The sequence below is a fragment of the Leucoraja erinacea genome, chromosome 1 (assembly GCF_028641065.1).
Source record: "Leucoraja erinacea ecotype New England chromosome 1, Leri_hhj_1, whole genome shotgun sequence".
Taxonomy (NCBI): Eukaryota; Metazoa; Chordata; class Chondrichthyes; order Rajiformes; family Rajidae; genus Leucoraja; species Leucoraja erinaceus.
The window spans coordinates 117,091,687-117,114,835 of record NC_073377.1 but is presented as its reverse complement, the minus strand read 5'-3'; the positions used below and the strand labels follow the sequence as shown (position 1 = coordinate 117,114,835).

General features: G+C 45.3%; 1 protein-coding gene across 2 annotated transcripts in view; it reads left to right on the top strand.

Moving 5' to 3' along the window:
- Positions 1 to 23,149, top strand: part of lef1 (lymphoid enhancer-binding factor 1) — a 178,735-nt gene that overhangs the window by 124,642 nt on the left and 30,944 nt on the right. Inside the window, exons 8-9 of one of the 2 annotated variants that reach the window (XM_055641928.1) lie at positions 3,256 to 3,363; positions 11,432 to 11,483. In XM_055641928.1, the coding sequence (XP_055497903.1) occupies positions 3,256 to 3,363; positions 11,432 to 11,483 (160 nt within the window). The remainder of the gene's footprint in view (positions 1 to 3,255; positions 3,364 to 11,431; positions 11,484 to 23,149) is intronic. The other variant, XM_055641938.1, reaches the window with a different exon arrangement.

Here is a 23,149-nt window from a genome sequence, read left to right as displayed (position 1 = left end):
CGCTGGTTGTATCTGAGATTGAGAGCACGGAGAGGGAAATAGATTAGCTCAGCATTGCAAAGGTTAAGGTACTGCACATGCAATGGACGCAGGGTCACACAAAGTTCCTGGACAAATAACTCCGGCCTTTCATTCCCTGTGAAAGGCACCATGTCAATTTTGAAGCGATATCTACCCCTCCAGTTACTGCTGCCTCCGGCTACACTCCTTTGTACTGTCATTCGATACACAACAAAAAGAAAAGTGCCACTGACAACCCCCTTCTTGATTTGACAAGTTTGCACTGCAGGGGGATTCAGAAGTACACGTAAGCACATCTTCTTTACTGTCAAATACTGTCCTGCAGGAGGAGAAGGGGAGGCACAGTGAAATAAGAATGAATCAAAGGAGTTGTTTCCATGCCTTTTAGGAAGGAAATGGGGAGGAATTTCTTTAGTCAGGCGGTGGTGATTCTGTGGAATTCATTGCCACAGACGGCTGTGGATGCCAAGTCAATGGATATTTTTAAGGCGGAGATTGATAGTAAGGGTGCCAGGGATTATGGGGAGAAGGCAAGAGAATGGGGTTGAGAGGGAAAGATAGATCAGCCATGATTGAATGCCGGAGCAGACTTGATGGGCCGAATGGCCTAATTCTGCTCCTATAAGTTATGAACTTATGAACTTTATTTTTATGACTATAATTAACATAGGCGTTAGCTGCTCTCCTGGAGTCTCTACACGTTCTGACCGACTTTACTTTGTGGTCATTTTAGAATATATTTTAAAAAGACGGAAAGTGCTAGAGTAACTCAACAGGTCAGGGAGCATCTCCAGAGAACATCGATAGGTGACGTTTCGTGTCGAGGCCCTTCATCAGACTTTAGATCACCAGATATCATGTGAGGGAGTTGCCAGTATGGAGTAGATAAATGTCTAGGAGACATGTCACACCACCGCAAGTTAACCTCATGTTCCCACTAGCGGTTACTCAATATCAGAACATAGCACAAAAGGACACAAAGTGCCACAAAAGGACACTCAGTGAGACAGGCAGCTTTTATGGAGAGCATGGATAGGTGACGTTTTGGGCCAACGCTACTGGTTTACCTTTCTTCGGACTGTAAAAGGCCTTGATCTGAAATGTCACCTATCCATGTTCTCCAGAAATGCTGTCTGACCCACTGAGTAATGCCAGCACTTTGTGTTCATTTCTGTATTAACAGCATCTGCAATAAACTTGTTTCCACATTGGGACATATTAGGCTATCTGATTGTATAAATATTAGATGAAGAGTCGAGAGAGTTTTATTGTCATGTGTCCCAGATAGGACAATGAAATTAATGCTTGCTGCAGCACAACATAATATGTAAACATAATACAGAACAGGAAATAAAAGTTCAGTGTGTCTATATACCATAGACCATATATATACGCAATAAATAAACAGATAAAATGCATAATAATAATAGACTGTTATTGTTCAGAGATTGTTTGATGTTGTGTCTAATAGCCTGTGGGGAAGAAGCTTTTCCTGAACTTGGATGTTCCAGATTCCAAGCTCCCGTACCTTCTTCCCGATGGCAACGAGAGATGAGTGTGTGGCTAGGATGGTGTGGCTCTTTGATGATGTTGGCAGCCTTTTTGAGGCAGCGACTGCGATCGATCCCTTCGATGGTGGGGAGTCTACTCCGCCATTCAATCATGGCTTTCCCTCTCAAACCCATTCTCTTGCCTTCTCCCCATAACCTTTGACACCCGTAAAAATCAAAAATCTGTCAATCTCCACTATAAATATTTTTATAATCAGTAAAGTTTAGTTTAATTTAGTTTAGTTTAGCGATATAGCGTGGAAACAGGCCCTTTGGCCAACCGAGTACGTGCCAACCAGCGATTCCCATACATCCGCACTATCCTACACATAACGACATTCAAACATTTTTACCAAAGCCAATTAACCTACAAACCTGTACGTCTTTGGAACGTGGGAGGAAATCGGAGCACTCCAAGAAAACCCAAGTGGTCATGGGGAGAATGTGTAAATTCCGTACAGACAGCACCCATGGTCAGGATCGAACCAGTGTCTCTGGCGCTGTAAGGCAGAAACTCTACCGCTGCGCCACTGTGCCGCACCTGTGATGTGTTCAAATATAAGTAAGGTATATGTGACCTCTTTATTTCTGGAAGATTAATTTTTACTCCCTGAAGACACCAGGGCACATCAGGGAAGGTGATGATCAAGCTGTGACTTCATATCCTCTGTGTGCAAGTTTGAGGTGTGCTTACGACTGACTGCTTGACAGTAGGAAGATCCATAAATTGAAGGCTTATTAAAAGGCTTGCATTGCATGGAGGATCACACTACCTGCGGCAATGATTGCCTTTTTTGTACGTCCGAATGAATGCAGGAGAACTCTGTGCACAGGATGTATGGTGTTGATGACAGGTTTTGCACTCATTGCCCATTATTGCCCAATGTACCCTCGGGCCTGAATGGCTTGACAGCAGAAAGTCAATTGCCATGGAGTCACAGGCAGGCCAGACTGGGAGGGGCAGCAGATCTCTTTCACTAATCGGCATTTAGTTAGGCGGTTACACTTGAAGAAGTGTCCTGACCCAAAACGTCTCCTCTCCATGTTCTCCAGAGATGCTGTCTAACCCGCTGAGTTACTCCAGCATTTTGCGTATATCTTTGGTATCAACCAGGGTTCAGAGGAGGTCTACGAGAATGATCCCAGGAATGATTGGGTTAACATACGATGAGCGTTTTACGGCACTGGGCCTGTACTCGCTGGAGTTTAGAAGGATGAGGGAGGACCTCATTGAAACTTACCAAATCGTGAAAGGCCTCAATAGAGTGGGTGTGATGTTTCCACTAGTGGGAGAGTCTAGGACCAGAGGCCATCACCTCAGAATAAAAGTACATACCTTTAGAAAGGTGATGATGCGGAATTTCTATATTCAGAGTGTGGCAAATCCGTGGACTTCATTGCCACAGTCGGCCGTGGAGGACAAGTCAATGGATACTTTTAAGGCGGAGATGGATAGATTCTTGATTAGTAAGGGGCTATGGGGAGAAGGCAGGTAAATGAGGTTGAATCATAGATTAGCCAAGATTGAATGGGAGGGTAGACTCGAAGGGCTGAAGAGCCTAATTCCGTTCCTTTAACTTATGAATATCTAAACTGTAGTTATAATTTCTAACCAGTTGTTCTCTGCCTGTTTTGCTCAGATGGATGTTGAGAATAATTTTGCACCTATCTCTTCTTTTTCCAGTGGCATGCCTTGACTCGTGAGGAACAAGCCAAGTACTATGAACTGGCTCGCAAGGAACGGCAACTTCACATGCAGCTCTACCCGGGCTGGTCTGCACGTGATAACTATGTAAGCTTCTTATTGCTTTGTCGGGGAATCGAAGGGGGGTCTTTGGCATTAGTTTTACATCCAGCAGTTTATTTTACCTCCTACTAGAGAGCTTCCACCAGTTTAGACTTTATACTTTAGAGATGCAGTATAGAAACAATCGACAATAGACAATAGGTGCAGGAGTAGGCCATTCGGCCCTTCAAGTCAGCACCGCCATTCAATATGATGATAGCTGATCATCCCCAATCAGTACCCCATTCCTGCTTTCTCCCCATATCCCCTGACTCCGCTATCTTAAAGAGCCCTACCTAGCTCTTGAAAGTATCCAGAGAGGCCCTCTAGCCCACCAAGTCCGTGCCCGAGCACTATCCTACACACTAGGGACAATTTACACTTTGCATAAGTTAATTAATCAACAAACCTGCACGTCTTTGGAATGTGGCTGGAAATCTGAGCACCCGGAAAAAATCCACGCAGTCACAGGGAGATCCATACAGTCAGGACTCGTAGTCAGGATCGAACCAGGATCTCCGGCGCTGTAAGGCAGCAACTCTATCGCTGCACCACTGTGCCGCCCTTATTATAAATTAATTTATGCATACTTACAGCTTTTATTGATTTCAAAAATAAAGTTTATTCGGAATAAAAAGTGATATACTAAACAGAAGCTGTGCAAAAACTCTTTGTTCATTCCAAAGTGACTGTACATTCAGCAATTACATACTCAGTTTACATTTATCTTCAAAGAAAATACTCTTGCCTCTCATGTAGCCCCCTGGGGTGTTATCCCTTTCCTTGTTTGAGGACTCTGCCCCCCAATGTCCAGCAGCGGAAGGACCCTTGGACTGTGGTCCTCCCCCACTGAGCCTTGGCATTGCCTGCACCAAGCTTCAGTGCGTCCTTTAGAACGAACTCCTGCAGTCTGGAGTGGGCTATTTGGCAAAATTCTCGCTCTTGCATACTAAAGAGCTTCTTTGACCGAGTTCAGTTCAGTTTTGTTTATTGTCACGTGTGCCGAGGTACAGTGAAAAGCCTTTGTTGCGTGTTATCCAGTCAGCGGAAAGACAATACATGATTACAATTGAGCCATTTACAGTGTACAGATACATGATAAGGGAATAACGTTTAGTGCAAGGTAAAGCCAGCAAAGTCCAATCAAGGATAGTCCAAGGGTCACCAATGAGGTCAAGAGAAGTTCAGGATTTGATGGTCTTCCAACAGCACTTAATATCCGTCTCCAAATATGTCCCTAGGAATAGCTGTAAATCAGGGAGGCCTCTGTTACGGAGCTGTTCAGGATGAACGGTGAAGATCCATCTGCTTGTGTGCAAACACAAATCAAACAAGGATCCTTGCAGGTACACAAAATTGCTGGAGAAACTCAGTGGGTGCAGCAGCATCTATGGAGCGAAGGAAATAGGCGACATTTCGGGCCAAAACCCTTCTTCAGACTGATGGGGTCTGAAGTCTGAAGAAGGGTTTCGGCCCGAAACGTCGCCTATTTCCTTCGCTCCATAGATGCTGCTGCACCCGCTGAGTTTCTCCAGCAATTTTGTGTACCTTCAATCTTCCAGCATCTGCAGTTCCTTCTTGAACAAGGATCCTTGCATCCTTCTTCACAAATCCGCACTCTGCAAAGAGGTGGACAACCACCTCTTCTATCTTCAGGCACCCCAGGAAAAATATTATTGTTCCTACTATCAATTGCTCTACTTCATCACCTCCGTGTGAAAAAAAAGGTGCTCTCAATCTGTAGACTGCTGTGCCTTTGTTTTATGGCATGGCGAATGGGATTTGTTTGATCTTATTTTAATTTACTACTTATTCAAATTGGTGGTCATTATGATATCTTGCGGTGTGGCAGCTGCGAATGCTTTGCTGTAAATACAGCTGGCACCAGCTTTAAACCCTTTTTAGATAGATTCTTGGATTGGCAGGAAAGTTCCAGGTGAAGACCAGGGACTTGTTGGAAGGACATGGCATTCACAGGAAAGATCCTGGCAAACCTTTCTTTGCTGAGGGAGGAGAAGTGCGTGATATTTGCAACTCTGTTGTGTGTAGGATGAGGTGTTTACGTGGGATATGATGTGTGTTTGCAAACGAGCAGATAGATCGTCACCACATGCCTGGGTTAACCATCGCCTTCATTGTTTGTGCATTAAGCAAACCCATCGTAAACCATGGATTTGATGATAGGTGATTATCTGCTTTGTTAGTTTCAAACATTGAGGAAATTGTTTCTCTTTTAGGAAAGGGATTGCTCCTTGAAGTTTAAGACCAAGTCTTGTTATTTTTTCTCCAAGCTTTTGTCAATATTCCCTACGCTGGGTAGAGCTGCTACTTCACAGTGCCAGAGACCCATGTTCGATCCTGACCTCTGGTGCTGTCTGTGTAGAGTTTGCACGTTCTCCCCGTGCCTGAGTTTCCTCTGGGTGCTCCGGTTTCCTCCCACATCCCAAAGACAGGCGGGTTTGTAGTTTAATTGGCCACAATAAATTGGTGCTTGTGTGTAGGTTAGAACTAGTGTACAGGTGATTGTTGGTCAGTATGGAGTCAGTGGGCAGAAGGGCCTGTTTCCATGCTGAACATCTGAACCAAAAAAACAAAACTAGTTTGCTGTATATATGTAAGGGAGTGGTTGCAAAAGTAGGATAAAATGGAACTGGTGTAGATGGTTGTTCCATGGTCGGCATAGATGTTGGGCCGAAGGGCCTGTTTCCATGCTGTGTCTTCCAATCAATCAATCAAAATCATTGACAAAGATGTAACATCTTGGAGGTTTCACTTGCCACGTCCAGATGGCTAATTAATTATAAGGGTTTTGATAGCCAACTATTCTATTCTCTTCCAACTCATAGACGGCATCAGAACTCACTTAACATCCTCATGTGTGATAATCAAGAATCTGAATGTATTTTTTCCTCCCAGTGTAAGCAATTGAGATGATGAGGCTACTTCCATTGCACTAACTAGCGACTGAGACCGTAACCAGTGACTGGCTGCTCAAGCAAGAGACACGAACGACTGCAGATGCTTGGTTATAACAATAAACACAAAGTGCTGGAGTAGCTCAACGGGTCAGACAGCATGTCCGGAGGACCGAATCTGAAGAAGGGTCCTGACCCGAAACGTCACCTATCCATGTGCTCCAGGGATGCTGCCTGACCTGCTGAGTTACTCCAGCATTTATTTTAGATCAAGCTGAAGAGCAAACTTTTTGCTACATCTGATTCACTTTCATTGACCTTGTCGCAGAGTCCAACTAATCTTTATAGCACCAGAGTCTTTTGGGGGCGACATGGTGGTGCAACGGTAGAGTCGCTCCCTTAAGCCCCTGTCCCACTTAGGAAACCTGAACGGAAACCTCTGGCGACTTTGCGCCCCACCCAAGGTTTCCGTGGGGTTCCCAAAGGTTTTTGTCAGTCTCCCTGCCTGCTTCCACTACCTGCAACCTCCGGCAACCACCTGCAACCTCCGGTAACCGCACGGAAACCTTGGGTGGGGCGCAAAGTCTCTAGAGGTTTCCGTTCAGGTTTCCTAAGTGGGACAGGGGCATTACAGCTCCAGAGACCCAGGTTCAGTCCTGACAATGGGTGCTGTCCATACAGAGTTTGTACATTCTCTCCGTGACCACATGCGTTTTACCCGGGTGCTCCAGTTTCCTCTCACTCTCCAGGTTGGTAGGTTAATTGGCTTTGGTAAAATTGTAAATTGTCCCTAGTGTGTAGGATCGCACTTGTGTATGAGTTGACCGCTGGTCGGTGTGGACATAATGGGCTGAAGGACCTTTTTTTTGCACAGCATCTCAAAACTAAACTAAACTTAGCTAAACCAATTCATTTGGGTCCAGGTTTAGTTTCTCCAGTTCACTCAAGCTTCTCGAAAGATACATTTTGACTTTGTGTCAGACAGAATTACAATACTGTACGTATAATTGACCCTGTGCTGTTTTGAACTCAGCACAGAAAGAAGCAATTGAAACAACATTAGCTGTTTGATTATGTCGTCATGGCATCTATCAGAGCCCCACAAGAATGAATTCCAGTATTAGGTTTCAGGTGGATACATAGAGAAGGTGAGATTAACTTTTTAGATAGCTAAGATTGCAAGTATATTTCTTTGTCCTTTGCCCAGATTGAGTCATACACATGCTACCTCTTTGTGAGGCTGTGAATAGACTCTCTGTTACAAAGCTAGTGGAACTTGGCTCCTGATACTACCAAGTTGTTTGTTACAGTACCTTTGTTATAACATGAATCTTATTACAAAGCATCGTTGGTGTTTGAGACGCTGTCTCATACCAAAAGTAGCTTAGTTTGATTCTCTCTTTTGTCTCAATGACTGGAGGCCCAAGCTCCAGTGACTTTCTGCCTGTCTTAAGACTTGTGCACATTCTGCCTATGTATGTACTGTAGGTGAACGTACAGTAGCTGCACAAATGTTTCCCTTTGTTCAGTTTTGTAGACCATAGAATAGTACAGGAGAGAAAGAATGGGCGATGTTTCGGGTCGAGACCCTTCTTCAGAAGAAGACCATTCTATAAGGGTCTCGACCCGAAATATCGCCCATTTCTTCTCTCCAGAGATGCTGCCTCACCCGTTGAGTCACTCCAGCATTTTGTGGCTACCTTTGATTTAAACCAGCATCTGCAGTCCTTTCTGACACATAGAACAATACAGCACAGGAACAGGTCCTTTGGCCCACAATGTCTGTGCCCAACATGATGTCAAGATAAATTGATCTCCACTGCTTGTACAGAAGTAAGTTCATGTTATAAGAGCAGAATTAGGCCGCCATTCAATCATGCCTGACCTATCTTTCCCTCTCAACCCTATTCTCCTGCCTTTTCCCCATTACCCCAGACATCCATACAAATCACGAATCTGTCAATCACCACATATCCATTGACTTGGCCTCCACATCCTTCTGTGGCAATAACCATATAACCATATAACAATTACAGCACGGAAACAGGCCATCTCGGCCCTACAAGTCCGCGCCGAACAACTTTTTTTCCCTTAGTCCCACCTGCCTGCACTCATACCATAACCCTCCATTCCCTTCACATCCATATGCCTATCCAATTTATTTTTAAATGATACCAACGAACCTGCCTCCACCACTTCCACTGGAAGCTCATTCCACACCGCTACCACTCTCTGAGTAAAGAAGTTCCCCCTCATGTTACCCCTAAACTTCTGTCCCTTAATTCTGAAGTCATGTCCTCTTGTTTGAATCTTCCCTATTCTCAAAGGGAAAAGCTGATCCACATCAACTCTGTCTATCCCTTTCATCATTTTAAAGACCTCTATCAAGTCCCCCCTTAACCTTCTGCGCTCTTGAGAATAAAGACCTAACTTATTCAACCTTTCTCTTTAACTTAGTTGTTGAAACCCAGGCAACATTCTAGTAAATCTCCTCTGTACTCTCTCTATTTTGTTGACATGAATTCCACAGATTCACCACCCTCTGACTAAAGATACTTGATCCATATGGGGAGAAGGCAGTAACGGGGTACTGATTGGGGATGATCAGCCATGATCCTGTTGAATGGCGGTGCTAGCTCGAAGGGCCGAATGGCATTGTCCTGCACCTATTGTCTATTGTCTAAATGCTTGGATAGAGTGGATGTGGAGAGGATGTTTCCATTAATGGGAGAGTCTAGGTAGGGCCAGAAGCCATATCCTCAGAACAGGAAGAAGATAAGGGGGAATTTCTTTAGTCAGAGGGTGGCGAATCTGTGGAATTCATTTACACAGACTGTTGTGGAGACCAAGTCAATGGATAATTGTAAGGTGGAGATTGACAGATTCTTGATTAGTAAGTGTGTCGGGGGTTATGGGGAGAAGGCAGTAAAATTGGGGTTGAGAGGGAAAGATAGATCAGCCATGATTGAATGGTGGAGTAGACTTGATGGGCAGAATGGCCTGATTCTACTCCTAGAACCAATGAACTTATGAAAATGGAACACTCAGGGAAACCCACACATTCACAGGGTGAACGTGCAAACTCCACGTAGAATCCAGGATTAAACCTCAGTCACTGGAGCTAAGAGGCAGCAGCCAAAGCCGTAGCATCACTGTGTTGCCTGTGTTCATGTTTACATCTGTCGCACTTGGCGCCATAAAGGAAGTTTTATGAACTCACATTGGACACGTTGGTCTTCAAAACAAGCAACCAGCTGACCACTAAGTTAATATGCCAGTTAGACAACAGACAATAGATGCAGGAGTAGACCATTTGTCCCTTCGAGCCAGCATCGCCATTCAATGTGACCATGGCTGGTCATCCCCAATAAGTACACCGTTCCTGCCTTCTCCCCATATCCCCTGACTCTGCTATCTTTAAGAGCCCTATCTAGCTCTCTCTTGAAAGTATCCAGAGAATCCCCCCCCCCCCCACTGCCCTCTGAGGCAGAGAATTCCACAAACTCACAACTCTCTGTGTGAAAAAGTGTTTCCTCATCTCCGTTCTAAATGGCTTACCCCTTATTCTTAAACTGTGGCCCCTAGTTCTGGACTCCCCCAACATCTGGAACATGTTTCCTGCCACTAGCGTGGTCCAAACCCATTATAATCTTTCAATAGGATACCCTCTCATCCTTCTAAATTCCAGAGTATACAAGCCCAGCCGCTCCATTCTCTCAGCATATGACAGTCCCCCCATCAGCACAGTTCACGCTGACGCCCAGCGTTGTGTCATCTGAAAATTTGCTAATGTTACTTTGAATCCCTTCATCTAAATCATTGATGTAAATTGTAAATGGCTGCGGTCCCAGCATCGGGGCTTGCGACCACTGCCTTCCATTCTGAAAGGGACCTGTTAATCCCTACTCTTTGTTTCCTGTCTGCCAACCAATTTTCTATCCATGTCAGCACTCTACCCCCAATACCATGTGCCCTAATTTTGCCCACTAATCTCCTATGTGAGTCCTTATCAAAGGCTTTCTGAAAATCCAGGTACACTACATCCACTAGCTCTCCCTTGTCCATTTTCCTAGTTACATCCTCTCAAAAAGCATGATTTCCCCTTCATAAATCCATACTGACTCGGACCGATCCTGTAACTGCTATCCCAGTGTGCTGTAATTTCATCTTTTATGATTGACTCCAGCATCTTCCCCACCACCGATGTCAAGATAACTGGTGTATAATTCCAGGTTTTCTCTCTCCCGCCTTTCTTAAAAAGTGGGATAACATTAGCTACCCTCCATCCACAGGAACTGATCCTGAATCTGTAGAATCCTGAATCTATAGAACATTGGAAAATGATCACCAATTTCTAGAGCCACTTCCTTAAGTACCCTGGGATGCAGACCATCAGGCCCTGGGGATTTATCAGCCTTCAGTCCTATGTCTACCCAACACCATTTCCTGCCTAATGTGGATTTACTTCAGTTCCTCTGTCACCCCAGATCCTCTGGCCACTTGTAGATCAAGAAGATTGTTTGTGTCCTCCTTAGTTGAGTCCTATTGAGGGATAACAACCTCATATTGCACTTGATGATGGACATGATGCCCTTGCCCAACTTAAATGGGCAACACATGAGATGAGGCAGCATTGGAATTAAAACCAAGGAATTCAACTCGGCTCACTTTCATTTCCCTGCCAACCTAACAGGTGCAAGTTGAGATGATTTAAAGTTCTTCCTGTTGTGTCTTTGAGATAATTGCTTGTATGCCCAGTCGATGCAATGCCAGTGGGGGCATTAAGGATATTAAAGGTAAGGCTAGACACAAAATGTTGGAGTAACTCAGCAGGTCAGGCAGCAAATGGACAGGTGACACTTTGAGTCGGAAAACTTCCTCAGTTTCTCAGACTGAGGATAGGTCTGATGAAGGGTCCCAACCCGAAACGTCACCTGTCCATTTTCTCCAGAGATGCTGCCTGACGCGTTGAGTCACTCCAGCATTATGTGTCAATATTTGATGTGAGCCAGCATCTGCAGTTCATTTTTATTAAAAAAGGTAAGGCTCTTGGGCAAAAGTGCATTAATGACGGAAGAACATTAAGGATAATGATGTGAGATATATGTTTCCCTTTAATAACTGATCTATAAAATATCTTGAATTTGTTTCAAATGTTGAAGGGAAAGAAGAAGAAGAGGAAACGTGAAAAGATGCAGGAGACCACTTCAGGTAAGAAATCAAATTACCAACAGGAATTACAGTGTCTAAATAAAATGTCACACTTTAGTGTGGATCCAATGCCTTTTACACAGCAGTTCAACCTGCTGAAGTGAATTCCCTCTCAGCAGATTCTATTACAGGATAGATAGGATCCCATTATACTGGGGTTTCTGAAGTAGGTGTCTCGTTTTCCTCAGCCTCGCTTCTGTTGCCACACTGCACACAAAATGTGTGGGGCTGGAGGGAGGGATGCAAAATATGGAGCAATGTCATCTCAGTAACTCCTAACTGTGAGGTTCATTATTAGTTGCACAAAACTGTGATGTGTTTTGTTAGAAGTATCTGCTCATGAGTAATCTCCACACTCACTCCCAGATATTTAGTTGTGAGTTAAGTGGAAGTGCATGTTAACTTAGTTTAGTTTAGCTTAGTGTAGAGATACAGCGCGGAAATAGGCCCTTCGTCCCACCAGATCCGCTCCGACCAGCGATCCCCGCACATTAACACTATCCTACGCACACTATGGACAATTTTAATATTTACCAAGCCGATTAACCTACATACCTGTACGTCTTTCAATTGTGGGAGGAGCGAAGGTCTCGGAGAAAACCCACGCGGTCACGGGTAGAACGTACAAACTCCATACAAACGCACAAACACCTGTAGTCGGGATTGAACCCGGGTCTCCGGCGCTGCAAGTGCTGTAAGGTTGCAACTAAACTGCTGCGCCACCATGCCACATTTATTGTTCCTTTCAGTTAATGCATTTATTTTAAATGTTTGTGTTTACTTTATTCACATTCCGTGCTTTGCTTTGTATTGGCTTCAGAATTCAAGGTTACATCTTATTATGAACCAAGACTTCTCAGAAAACTGCTACTAATTTGTTACTTTTAGTTTAAGAAAAAAGTCATTGCAATGAACAAAGCTTATTAAGCAACTGTGGATATTATTTATGATAGTCAATGATTCAGTACAGTGATACTTAGGCAATTGGAAACCAGCAAAACGCATGCGTCAGGTAAATGAGTTTTGCACTGAAATCCATTTCCCAGGGTTGAGCAGAATTTGGTTCCCTGATGGATAGCAGCCATTACATTTTTGTACCAAAAGGTGGGAATGAGAAACAATCCAATTGCATTTCAGACGATATGGTCACAGTGTGCCTTTTGTTTATTCATTTAGTTTAGTTTTAGAGATACAGCACCGAAACAGGCCCTTCGGACAACTGAGTCCGCACCGACCAGCAATCTCCGCACGCTAACACTATCCTACACACTGGGGACAATTTACATTAATACCAAGTCAATTTAACCTACAAACCTGTACGTCTATGTGGGTGAGGAAACCGGAGCACCCGGAGAAAACCCACACAGGTCGCAGGGAGAACATACAAACTCCATACAGACAGCACCCGTAGTCAGGATCGGATCCGGGTCTCTGGCGCTGTGAAGGGCCTGTCCCACTGTACGAGATAATTCAAGAGTTCTCCCGAGTTTTCCCCGATCCGAACTCGGAGAATGTGCGTAGCGGGTGCGTGGATGTCTCGTAGCGGCTCGTACGAGTAAAAAGTAACAATTTTTTTCATCACGAGTATTTTTTTACTCGTGGACATTTTTCACAGTGTTGAAAAAACGTCATGAGTTTACCGGATTTCCCGAGTACCTGCCGTTACTCGTACAAGCCGCTACGAGAAATCCATTTCTGGAAATGCTGAAGGAGAAATAATGTAGAAACAAAGAACTGCAGATGCTGGTTAGTACACTAAAGACACAAAATGCTGGAGTAACTCTGCAGGCAGGCAGCATCTCCGGAGAACATGGATAGATGACGTTTCAGGTCGAGACCCATCTGAAGGAATGAACTGAATGTCACCTATCCATTGTCTCCACAGATGTTACGTTTCGAGTCAAGACCATTCTTCAGACACTTCTCAACCCGAAACGTCATCTATCCATGTTCTCCAGAAATGATGCACCATCTGCTAAATTACTCCAGCACTTTGTGTCCATTTAAGAGAACTGATGATTCAGGTCGAGGGCCCTTTGTCAGAATTGGGAAGGAGAGATTAAAGAAAGTCAATGCTAAGTTGCAGGGAGAGTTTTGGGGCAGGTGAATGGAACAAAGGGGAACTCTGAGGCCGGGGTTACCACAGGGATGGGCTGTAGGAGCCTAATCACCCCAAATTTGAGTCTGAAGAAGGGTTTTGGCCCAAAACGTTGCCTATTTCCTTCGCTCCATAGATACTGCTGCACCCGCTGAGTTTCTCCAGCATTTTTGTCTCCCAATGAGTTGCATTGATAGAGTTTAGAGATTTGGCACGAAGCCATGCCTTTCAGCCCACTGAGTCGGCGCTGACCAACGATTACCATATACGTTAGTTTTATCCTGCATACTCGGGATAAAGCCTCCACATCCTTCCTATAATGGGGTGATCAGAGCTGCATGCAATACTCCAAATGTGGCCTGACCAAAGTCCTATAAAGCTGCGACATGACTTCATGACTTATACTCAATGTCCCGACCCATGAAGGCAAGCAAGCCATATGCCTTCTTCACCATTTTACCACAGGGACAGTTAAAAGTCAGACCTGCTTAGACACGTGCATCTGCTGCCCACGTTGCAGTCCTCTTCCCACTAACTAGAGGCAGCGCTCTGCAAAACACCTGGGTTCTGCCCACAAGGGGTGTCTGAACGGCACCCTGTAGCTTCTACCTTGCATTGCAGTCCCATTCCAATCAGCATGTGAGCAGGAGAGGAATGTTTGCTGATGACTGATCAAGCCGACAGGTTGCTGGGAATCGCAGCAAATGCAACAGTCGGGACAACACAGTGGTGTAGCGGTAGATTTCCTGCCTCACAGTGCCAGAGACCCAGGTTCGATCCTGACCTCGGGTGCTCTCGATACAGAGATTGTACATTCCCCCTGTGACCCCGTGGGTTTTCCCTAGGTGTTCCGGTTTCCTCCCACACTCCAAGGACGTGCAGGACTGTAAGCTAATTGGGTTAAGTCAAAATTGTAAATCGTGCGTAGTTTGTAGGGTAGTTCTATTGCATCGCTGGTCAGTGCAAGCTCAGCTTGTATCTGCTCTGTATCTCTAAACTAAACAGTCCATTACACCACCTTGCTAATCCAAGGCAACTTCAGACAGGCAGCATATAAGAGTCACACCACAAGAGTGTTAGGTAGTGCCCATCTGCAGCAAGAGTAACAGTAATACAAAAGCAAAACACTGCTGAGGTTGAAAATGTGAACTATAGACAGAAAATGTGATAAACACTCAGCAGGTAAGGCAGCATCTGTGAAGGAAATACATAGAACAGTGTAGCACAGGAACAGGCCCCTTTGGCCCGCAATGTCTGTGCCGAACATGATGCCAAGATGAGCTATTCTCAGCTGCCTGCCCATGCTCCATATCCATCAATTAGTGGCATATCCATGGGCCTATCTAAAAGCCTCATCGACTCCACTATCCTATCTGCTCCCCTCAACCTCCAACACTCCAGAGAAAATAATCCAAGTCTGTCTCACTTCAGTTGAGTTTAGTTTAGTTTAATTTATTATCATGTGTACTGAGGTACAGTGAAAAGCTTTGGTTGTGTGCTAACCAGTTAGCAGAAAGACAATACAAAGATTACAATCGAGCCATCCACAGTGTACAGATACATGAAATGGAATAACGTGAATATCATTTAGCGCAAGATAAAGTCCAGTAAAGTCTGATCAAAGATAGTCTCCGATGAGGTAGATGGTAGTTCAGGACTGCTCTCAAGTTGGTGAGGATGGGTGGTTCAGTTGCCTGATAACAGTTGGGAAGAAACATTATTGCTCAGAGTATCTGAACATCTCTCTGGAGAATCCTATCAACAACTTGGGAGCGGTCCTAAACTGCTATCTACCTCATTGGAGATCCTTGGACTATCTTCAATTGGACTTTACAGCATTTTATCTTCCACTAAACATTATTCCCTTTATCATGTACCTGTACGATGTGGATGGCTCGATTGTAATCCTGTATAGTCTTTCCGCTGACTGGTTGGCAGGCAACAAAAGGTACATGGATAGGATTGGTTTAGAGGGTTATGGAACAAACACAGGCAGGTGTAGATGAGGCACGTTAGTCGTCGTGGGCAAGCTGGGCCGATGGACCTGTTTCCACGCTTTATAGCTCAATGAAAAGCTTTTCACTGTACCTCGGTAATTGTGACAATAAACAAAATAAACTATCTGAAAGCATAGTAAAATCAAATCTCAATTACGACAGTGCCTTTTTGGGTTTTGTTGTGTTAATATTATAAAATGAGTTTGGAGGAGTAAGTTAAGGGCCTGTCCCACTTGCCCGTCATTTGCGTGCCTTTATCGCGACCTCCAAAAATGAGGTTGTCGCATTGTGACGCACGGGTAGCATGTGGGTAGCGCGGACGGGCGCATGGAGAGGTGTGGAGGAGTGTGGAGTTGCGTGCGGTATCACACGGTGCCCCAGGATTTTGTGCTGCACGAAAGCTTCGCGCGCCACCTGCGTGACATATCGCATACACACGCTGACGCATTGGGTACGCACGCTGATGCATTGACGTCGCACGCTGGCATCCCGACGTCTCACGTGTATCGCGTGGTGACGCATTGTTTTGTCACCATGCGTAACCATGTGTCGCCGTGCGCCGCAGGGTATTCTAAAGACGTTACGCGCACCAGACGGCATGATGACGCGTGATTTGCGCGCGACATCGCGTGTAAAGACGCGTCGACCTATTGTACATATGACGCGTAAATGAGGCGCAAATGACGGCCAAGTGAGACAGGCCCTTTAGATGCTATTTTTCCAAAGCTTCTGATACATCTAATAATTAGCAATTCCTTCACACTTACCTGCCAACATAACGTTTTAGCAAAAGAATGCAAACCAAAGTTAAACCAGGGCCGGGCTTTCATCATGAATGACTAGTCCCTGGGAGTTTTGTAGAGCAGAGGTGTCTGGGAGTGCTGGCACATAGTTCCTTGAAAGTGGCGTGACTGGTCAATAGGGTGGTCAAGTAGGCTTTTGGCACATGGGCCATCAGACAGGGTACTATGCATAGAAGTCGGAAGATTAGGTTACAGTTATACAACATGTTGGTGAGGCTGCATTTGGAGTATTGTGTTCAGTTTTGGTCACTCTGCTACACAAAGGATGTAATTAAGCTGGATAGAGTGCAGAGAAGATTTACCAGGATGTTGCTGGGACTCGAGGGTCTGAGCTTTAGGTAGAGATTGGGCAAGCTAGGACTTTATTCCTTGGAGCGCAAGTGGCTAAGGGGTGATCCTCGAGAGATGTATAAGATTATGAGGGGAATTGATAAGGTGAATGCACACTGGATATAAGGAAAGAGCTGCCAGTGGGGGTAGTGAGGTAGGTTCTATAAAAGAAGACTCCTAACCTGAAACACCACCTATCTAAGTTCTACAGAGATGATGCCTGACCAACTGAGTTACTCCAGCACTTTGTGTCAGGGGAGGCATGCTGGTGCAGCGGGAGAGTTGTGGCCTTACAGTGCCAGAGACCCGGGTTCCATCCTGACCATGGGTGCTGTCTCTACAGAGTTTGTTCATTCTCCTCGTGACCGTATGGATTTTCTCCAGGTGTTAGTGTGCGGGGTTGCTGGTCAGTGCGGACTCGGTGAGCCGACAGGCCTTTTTCCGCGCTGTATCTCCAAAACAAACATTTTAAAGGACACTTGGATAGGTACACAGATAGGAAAGATTTTGAGAAACATGGGCCAAATCTGGGCAAATGAGGGGATCTTCGTTACTTGGGCCATGGGGTCTGTTTCCATGCTGTATGCCTATGTGTACGAAGGAACTTCAGATGCTTGTTTACACCAAAGATAGACACAAAATGCTGGAGTAAGTCAGCGGGACAGACAGCATCTGTGGAGAGAAGGAATGAGTGACGTTTCGGGTCGAGACCTTTCATCAGACTCTCTTAACGAGCTGCTTGTTTTCTTTACCGCACTTTCAAAGTGTGTCAAATGTCAGGATGTGAGTTAGTTTGCTGCCAGAAATAAGTTTGGCTTTACAACTTGCACGTTAGTTCGGTAAACACATGCAGCACCCTGGCATTAGATTTTCGAAAGACTGCTGCCTGCAGTGTTGTATGGTGTCAAGGATACAGCAGGTGAGGCTGTGGGTGGTTAGAAGAGGAAAATTGATTAATCGTGGTACTGATCAGTGCAAGTCCTATGTGCAGTGAGATGGGAAATAAAATGCCACAGAAGTGTTGGTGGGTATGTTTAAACTGAGACAGTGCTCGCTTGTGTGTTTACAGTTAGATTAAGCAGCAGATAAAGGCACAGCCCGACCACCACAGGCTTCATCACGACAAGGCATATAAATGTTACCCGCAGTGCAGCTAAGCCACATTTCTAAGAAGGTGTGCACTGATCTTAACAGGAACCAAGCCCCCGCATGCTCATAACACAGGTAGCTTTGAGCAGATAACACGCCTCTTGGCACTTGTGTTTATTTTCTGTGGGGAGCTGCCAACACGTGTATTAAGTCCTCTTGCAGAAAGCCGCATTTCAAAAACATAACCACGGCCGAGGCAGCGTTCAAGAAATAAATATTTTGTGGCTTTAAAGGTTCTGTTGTTGTCATTTCCTCTTTTTGACAGCTTGACACTTAAAAACATTTTGTTAGCAAGTTTTACAATGTGTTTGAGATTGAAAAATGTAATAAACACATTTTTCTAAATTGCTGTGAAGGTGACAAGTGTGGGTGCAGGAATTGTCATTCAATTGATAATTGAATGGGGCGGCACAGTGGTAATGTTGCTACCCTACAGCGCTAGAGACACGGGTTTGATACTGACTGCGGGTGCTGTCTGTCTGTATTTTCTCCCTGCGAGCGCATGAGTTTTCTCCGGCTGCTCCAGTTTCCTCCCACATTCCCAGGACGTGCAGGTTTGTAGGTTAATTGTGTTCTGTAAATTGACCCCGTTGTGTAGGATGGAACTTGTGTATGGGTGATCGTTGGTCAGCGAGGACTCAGTGGACCGAAGGACCTGTTTTCACGCTGTATCTCTAAACCAAACTAAATTAAACTAAACATACATGTCTTTAAGTCTGAAGCTTTCAGACCTACCTATGGCATAACTCCAGCTGCTGTCTGTGGGGAATTTGTACATTCTCCCTGTGACCACATGGGTTTTCTCCATGTGCTCCAGTTTCCTGACATATTCCTAAGAGGTACAGGTTTGTGGGTTAATTTAGGTGAGATTGTAAATTGCCCCTAGTATGTAGGATAGAACCAGTTAGTGTATGGGGTGATTGTTGCTCAGGGTGGACTCGGTGGGCCGAAGGGCCAGCTTCTACTCCGTATCTCTAAAGTCTAAAGTCTGAACTGAGGGAGCACTGCACTGTCAGAGGTAATATAGAAACATAGAAAATAGGTGCAGGAGTAGGCCATTCGGCCCTTTGAGCCAACACCCCCGTTCAACATGATCTTGGCTGATCATCCAAAATCAGTACCCCGTTGTGGCTTTTCCCCCTTGATTCTCTTAGCCCTAAGAGCTAAATATAACTCTCTCTTGAAAACATCCAGTGAATTGGCCTCCACTGTCTTCCTCACAACTCACTGGGTGAAGAAGTTTTTCCTCATCTCAGTCCTAAATGGCCTACCCCTTATTCTTCAACTGTGACCCCTGGTTCTGGGCTCCCCCACCATCAGGAACATTTTTCCTGCATATACCCTGTCCAACCCACTAAGAATTGTAGGTGTTTCTATAAGATCCCCTCTCATCTTCTAAATTCCAGCGAATAGAAGCCCAGTCGACCCATTCTTTCAACGTACGTCAGTCCCGCCATCCCGGGAATTAACCTGGTGAACCAACTCCCTCAATAACAATAATGTCCTTCCTCAAATTAGGAGACCAAAATTGCACACAATACTCCAGGTGCGGTCTCACCTGGGCCCTATACAATTGCATTAGGACCTCCTTGCTCCGAAACTCAAATCCTCTTGCAATGAACGGCGACATGCCATTGGCTTTCTTCGCTGCCTGCTGTACATGCATGCTCACTGTGATGCTGAAGTGTGTTTGTGATCTCCTGGTCCTTTTATAATTAAACACAGGGCCATTATCTCATGAGCCTTGACCACTATTTATCTCTCAATCAATATACAGTATTGTTTCAAAAAAGCACATTATCGCACCATTGTTATACTGCTGTGTGTGGAGGTGGCTGTGCACAAACTTGATGCCATATCTTCTAATTAACATTGGTTCATAATTAATAGGAGCAGAATTGGGCCATTTGGCCCATTCACCATTCAATCATGCCTGATCTCTTTCCCTCTTAACCCCATTCCCCTGCCTTCTCCCCATTATAGTGGGGCCTGCTCCACTTTATTGGACTTCATGATGTTCTAAAAACGACATGAAAGGTGCAGCAGAAGTGTAGAAAGAAGGGGACGGCACGGTGGTGCAGCGGTAGAGTTGCTGTCTCACAGCACCAGAGACTCCGTTTTGACCCAGACTATGGGTGCTGTCTGTACAGAGTTTGTACGTTCTCCCTGTGACCGCGTGGATTTTCTCCGGTGGTGCTCAGGTTTCCTCCCACATTTCAAAGATGTGCAGGTGTGCAGGTTTATTGGCTTCTGTGAATTGTCTCTAGTGTGAAAGATACAACTAGTGTACAGGGTGATTGTTGGTAAGTGCGGACACCGAAGGGTGAAGGACCTTTTTCCACACTGTACCTCTGAACTCAACTGGATGAAACTAAAGTTACTTTCAGAGGTGAAACTTTTAAATTCCGCTGTTGCAGATATGCATATGGTTAAAAAATCCAGATCCTGCATATTCCATTAAAAACGGTAGTTTGATTTGATTTGCTTGCCTGATATACATTAAAAGCTTTTGGGATTTTTCCCCTTGAAATTAACATTTAGATGAAATAATTAACATTTTAATTTTTGAAATACCATAAAATCCAGGTTGTAAATCGTTTCTATATTTTTATGCTTCTAACTTTTCTATGGTGCTTGCTAGTTGCTCCTTTGTGGAGTAGCAAAAGCAACTAAATCCCAGCTTGCTTCTGAAAGAGGTCATTGGGGTAAAGTGGACATTTGGTCAATGGTACTTCATTGTCACATGTACCGAAATATGGTGACTTTTTTTGCATGCAATTCAGTAAAAATCTTACGTAAGAACAATCGCACTTAAATCCAAGTGTGTAAGAATAGTAAATAACACCCAGGCAGTATACAAAGGTCGGCATGTTTCTGACATGGAAGGTGGACACAAAGTGCTGGAGTAACTCAGTAGGTCAGGCAGCATCTCTGGAGAGAAAGGATGGGGGACCTGAAACGTAACCTGTCCTTTTTCTCCGGCGATGCTGCCTATCCCACTGAGTTATTCCAGCACTTTGTGTTTATCTTCATAATAAACCAGTGCCTGCATTTCCTTTCTATGCATGTTTCTGGCATCATCATATCCTTCATGTTTGAACTTATTAAAAATGTAGAGCTTCAAAAGGTGCGTTATCCTGGCGCCAGCACTGATTTGGGAGTTGCAGGGGTTGGCCTGGTCTGCCGATGTTGCCAATGTACTCCACCGCTGCTCTGCCGCTGCAGTCCGCGTCTAATCCCCGCGCCCGTCCCATCTCTGTGGCTCCTCCAGCAGCGGCCCGATCCCTGCGTTGCCAGTGTCTCCAACATCTACAGACACCTCGACCCGTGAGCCTCCCGCGGCCAATGCGCCAACTCCGTGCGCTATAGGGGTACTTGCCACAGATCAAGGGAGAGGCATGACAGTGAAGGATCAAGTATTGCCAAAGAGGTGGACCTTGACGATGCCTTTAGAAGCTGAGAGCCAAGACAACTGCCACATGACCAGAGTGATTAGGGAATGTTTTACAGGCCCCGGACTGTCAAGCCTCCTCCTTGACCTGATAGAGGCACCCCTACACACATCGAGCTGCTCTCTACCGCATTGGAGACCCTCAGACTATCTTTCATCGGACTTTACTGGACTTTACCTTGCACTAAACATTATTCATTTTATTCCCTTCACCATGTACCTGTACACTGTTGACGGCTTGATGGTTATCAGTCTTTCTGCTCACTATTGAGCACGCTACAAAAAAGCTTTTCACTGCACATGACAATAAACTTAAAAAAATAAAATTAAAAAAAATAAACCTGGGTGGAGTGTTGGATGGAATGGGGACTGTCAATACTCACAAAAGGCTTTTGTGAGTATTAGAGCATTAGGTCCACATTCTTCCGTGTAATTTCAATCCTGAAACATAGTTGGGTCTGGGAAAGAGACAGGGATGGCCGGAGAATGATGGATCATCGATACTTGTGCAACGTGGATGCTTGTTACTGGGTAGGGATTTTACTGTGGTAAATTCACTGGACTAACATCTAGAGACCTTGATCATAAATCCAAAGGCTTTAGAGCAGCACAGTGGGTGCAGCGGTAGAGTTTCTGCCTCACAGCGCCAGAGACCCGGGTTTCATCCTGACTGCTGTACGGAGTTTGTATGATTTCCCCGTGACCGCGTGGGTTTTCTCCGGGTACTCCAGCTTCCTCCCACTCTCCAAAGACCTCCTGTGCCGCCACTTGCAGAGAGCCCACTAGGTCTCCGGCCACAGTTTCTGTCAGAATGGTGAGCAGCCAGTTAGGTTTTACTGCTGCCATCCCTTATCCAATTGAGCTGAGGCTAACTTGCCTGAGAGCAGAGGCCTTTGTGAGAAACAGGTAACGCCTCTGCTCACCACACCAACGAGAGCTCCCGCGTCGGTTGTTTGTGACCTCTTTCCCCCCGCAGTTAGCACAGTTTCCAAACCACCACCTGTTTGCAAGCACTTACCTAATGCACAGTGGGTTAGCGAGAACTGATCAAAAGTGACAGCACATAATGCCGAAAATAAAATCGGAAGGGGCTTCACCCACGTAAGGTGTCTGAACCTTCTCCCCCGCCACCCCCTCCAGCCTCCCAACACAGTATTATTTTCCACATGCAGAGATGAAGTCTTTCTGTGCAGTCACGCACTATAGGTGCTTTTAAAGTGAGCATCAGAGGTTGTAGTTTTTGTTGTTATTGGCATAGAGAGTGCTAGAGCAGGTTGAGACTCATATTTTGATTTGTGATTGTCACCGTGTATTGAGGTACTGTGAGAAACGCCTGTTTTCCCCCCCCCCCCCGGATGCTCCGGTTTCCTCCCACACTCCAAAGATGGGCGATCACGGTGGCGCAGCGGTAGAGTTGCTGCCTGACAGCGAATGCAGTGCCGGAGACCCGGTTTCGATCCCGGGTACGAGTGCTGTCTGTACGGAGTTTGTACATTCTCCCCGTGACCTACGTGGGTTTTCTCCGAGATCATCGGTTTCCTCCCACACTCCAAAGACGTACAGGTTTGTATGTTAATTGGCTTGGTGAATGTAAAAATTGTCCATAGTGGGTGTAGGATAGTGTTAATGTGCAGGGATCGCTGGTCGGAGCAGACCCAGTGGGCCAAAGGGCCCGTTTCCGCGCTGTATCTCTAAAAACTAAACTAAATGTACAGGTTTACAGGTTAATTAACTTCTGTGCATTGTCCCTTGTGTGTCAGATAGCGTTACTTTATGGGGTGATCATGCGAAATCGTGGACTCGATGGGCCGAAGGGCCTGTTTCCACGCTGTATCTCT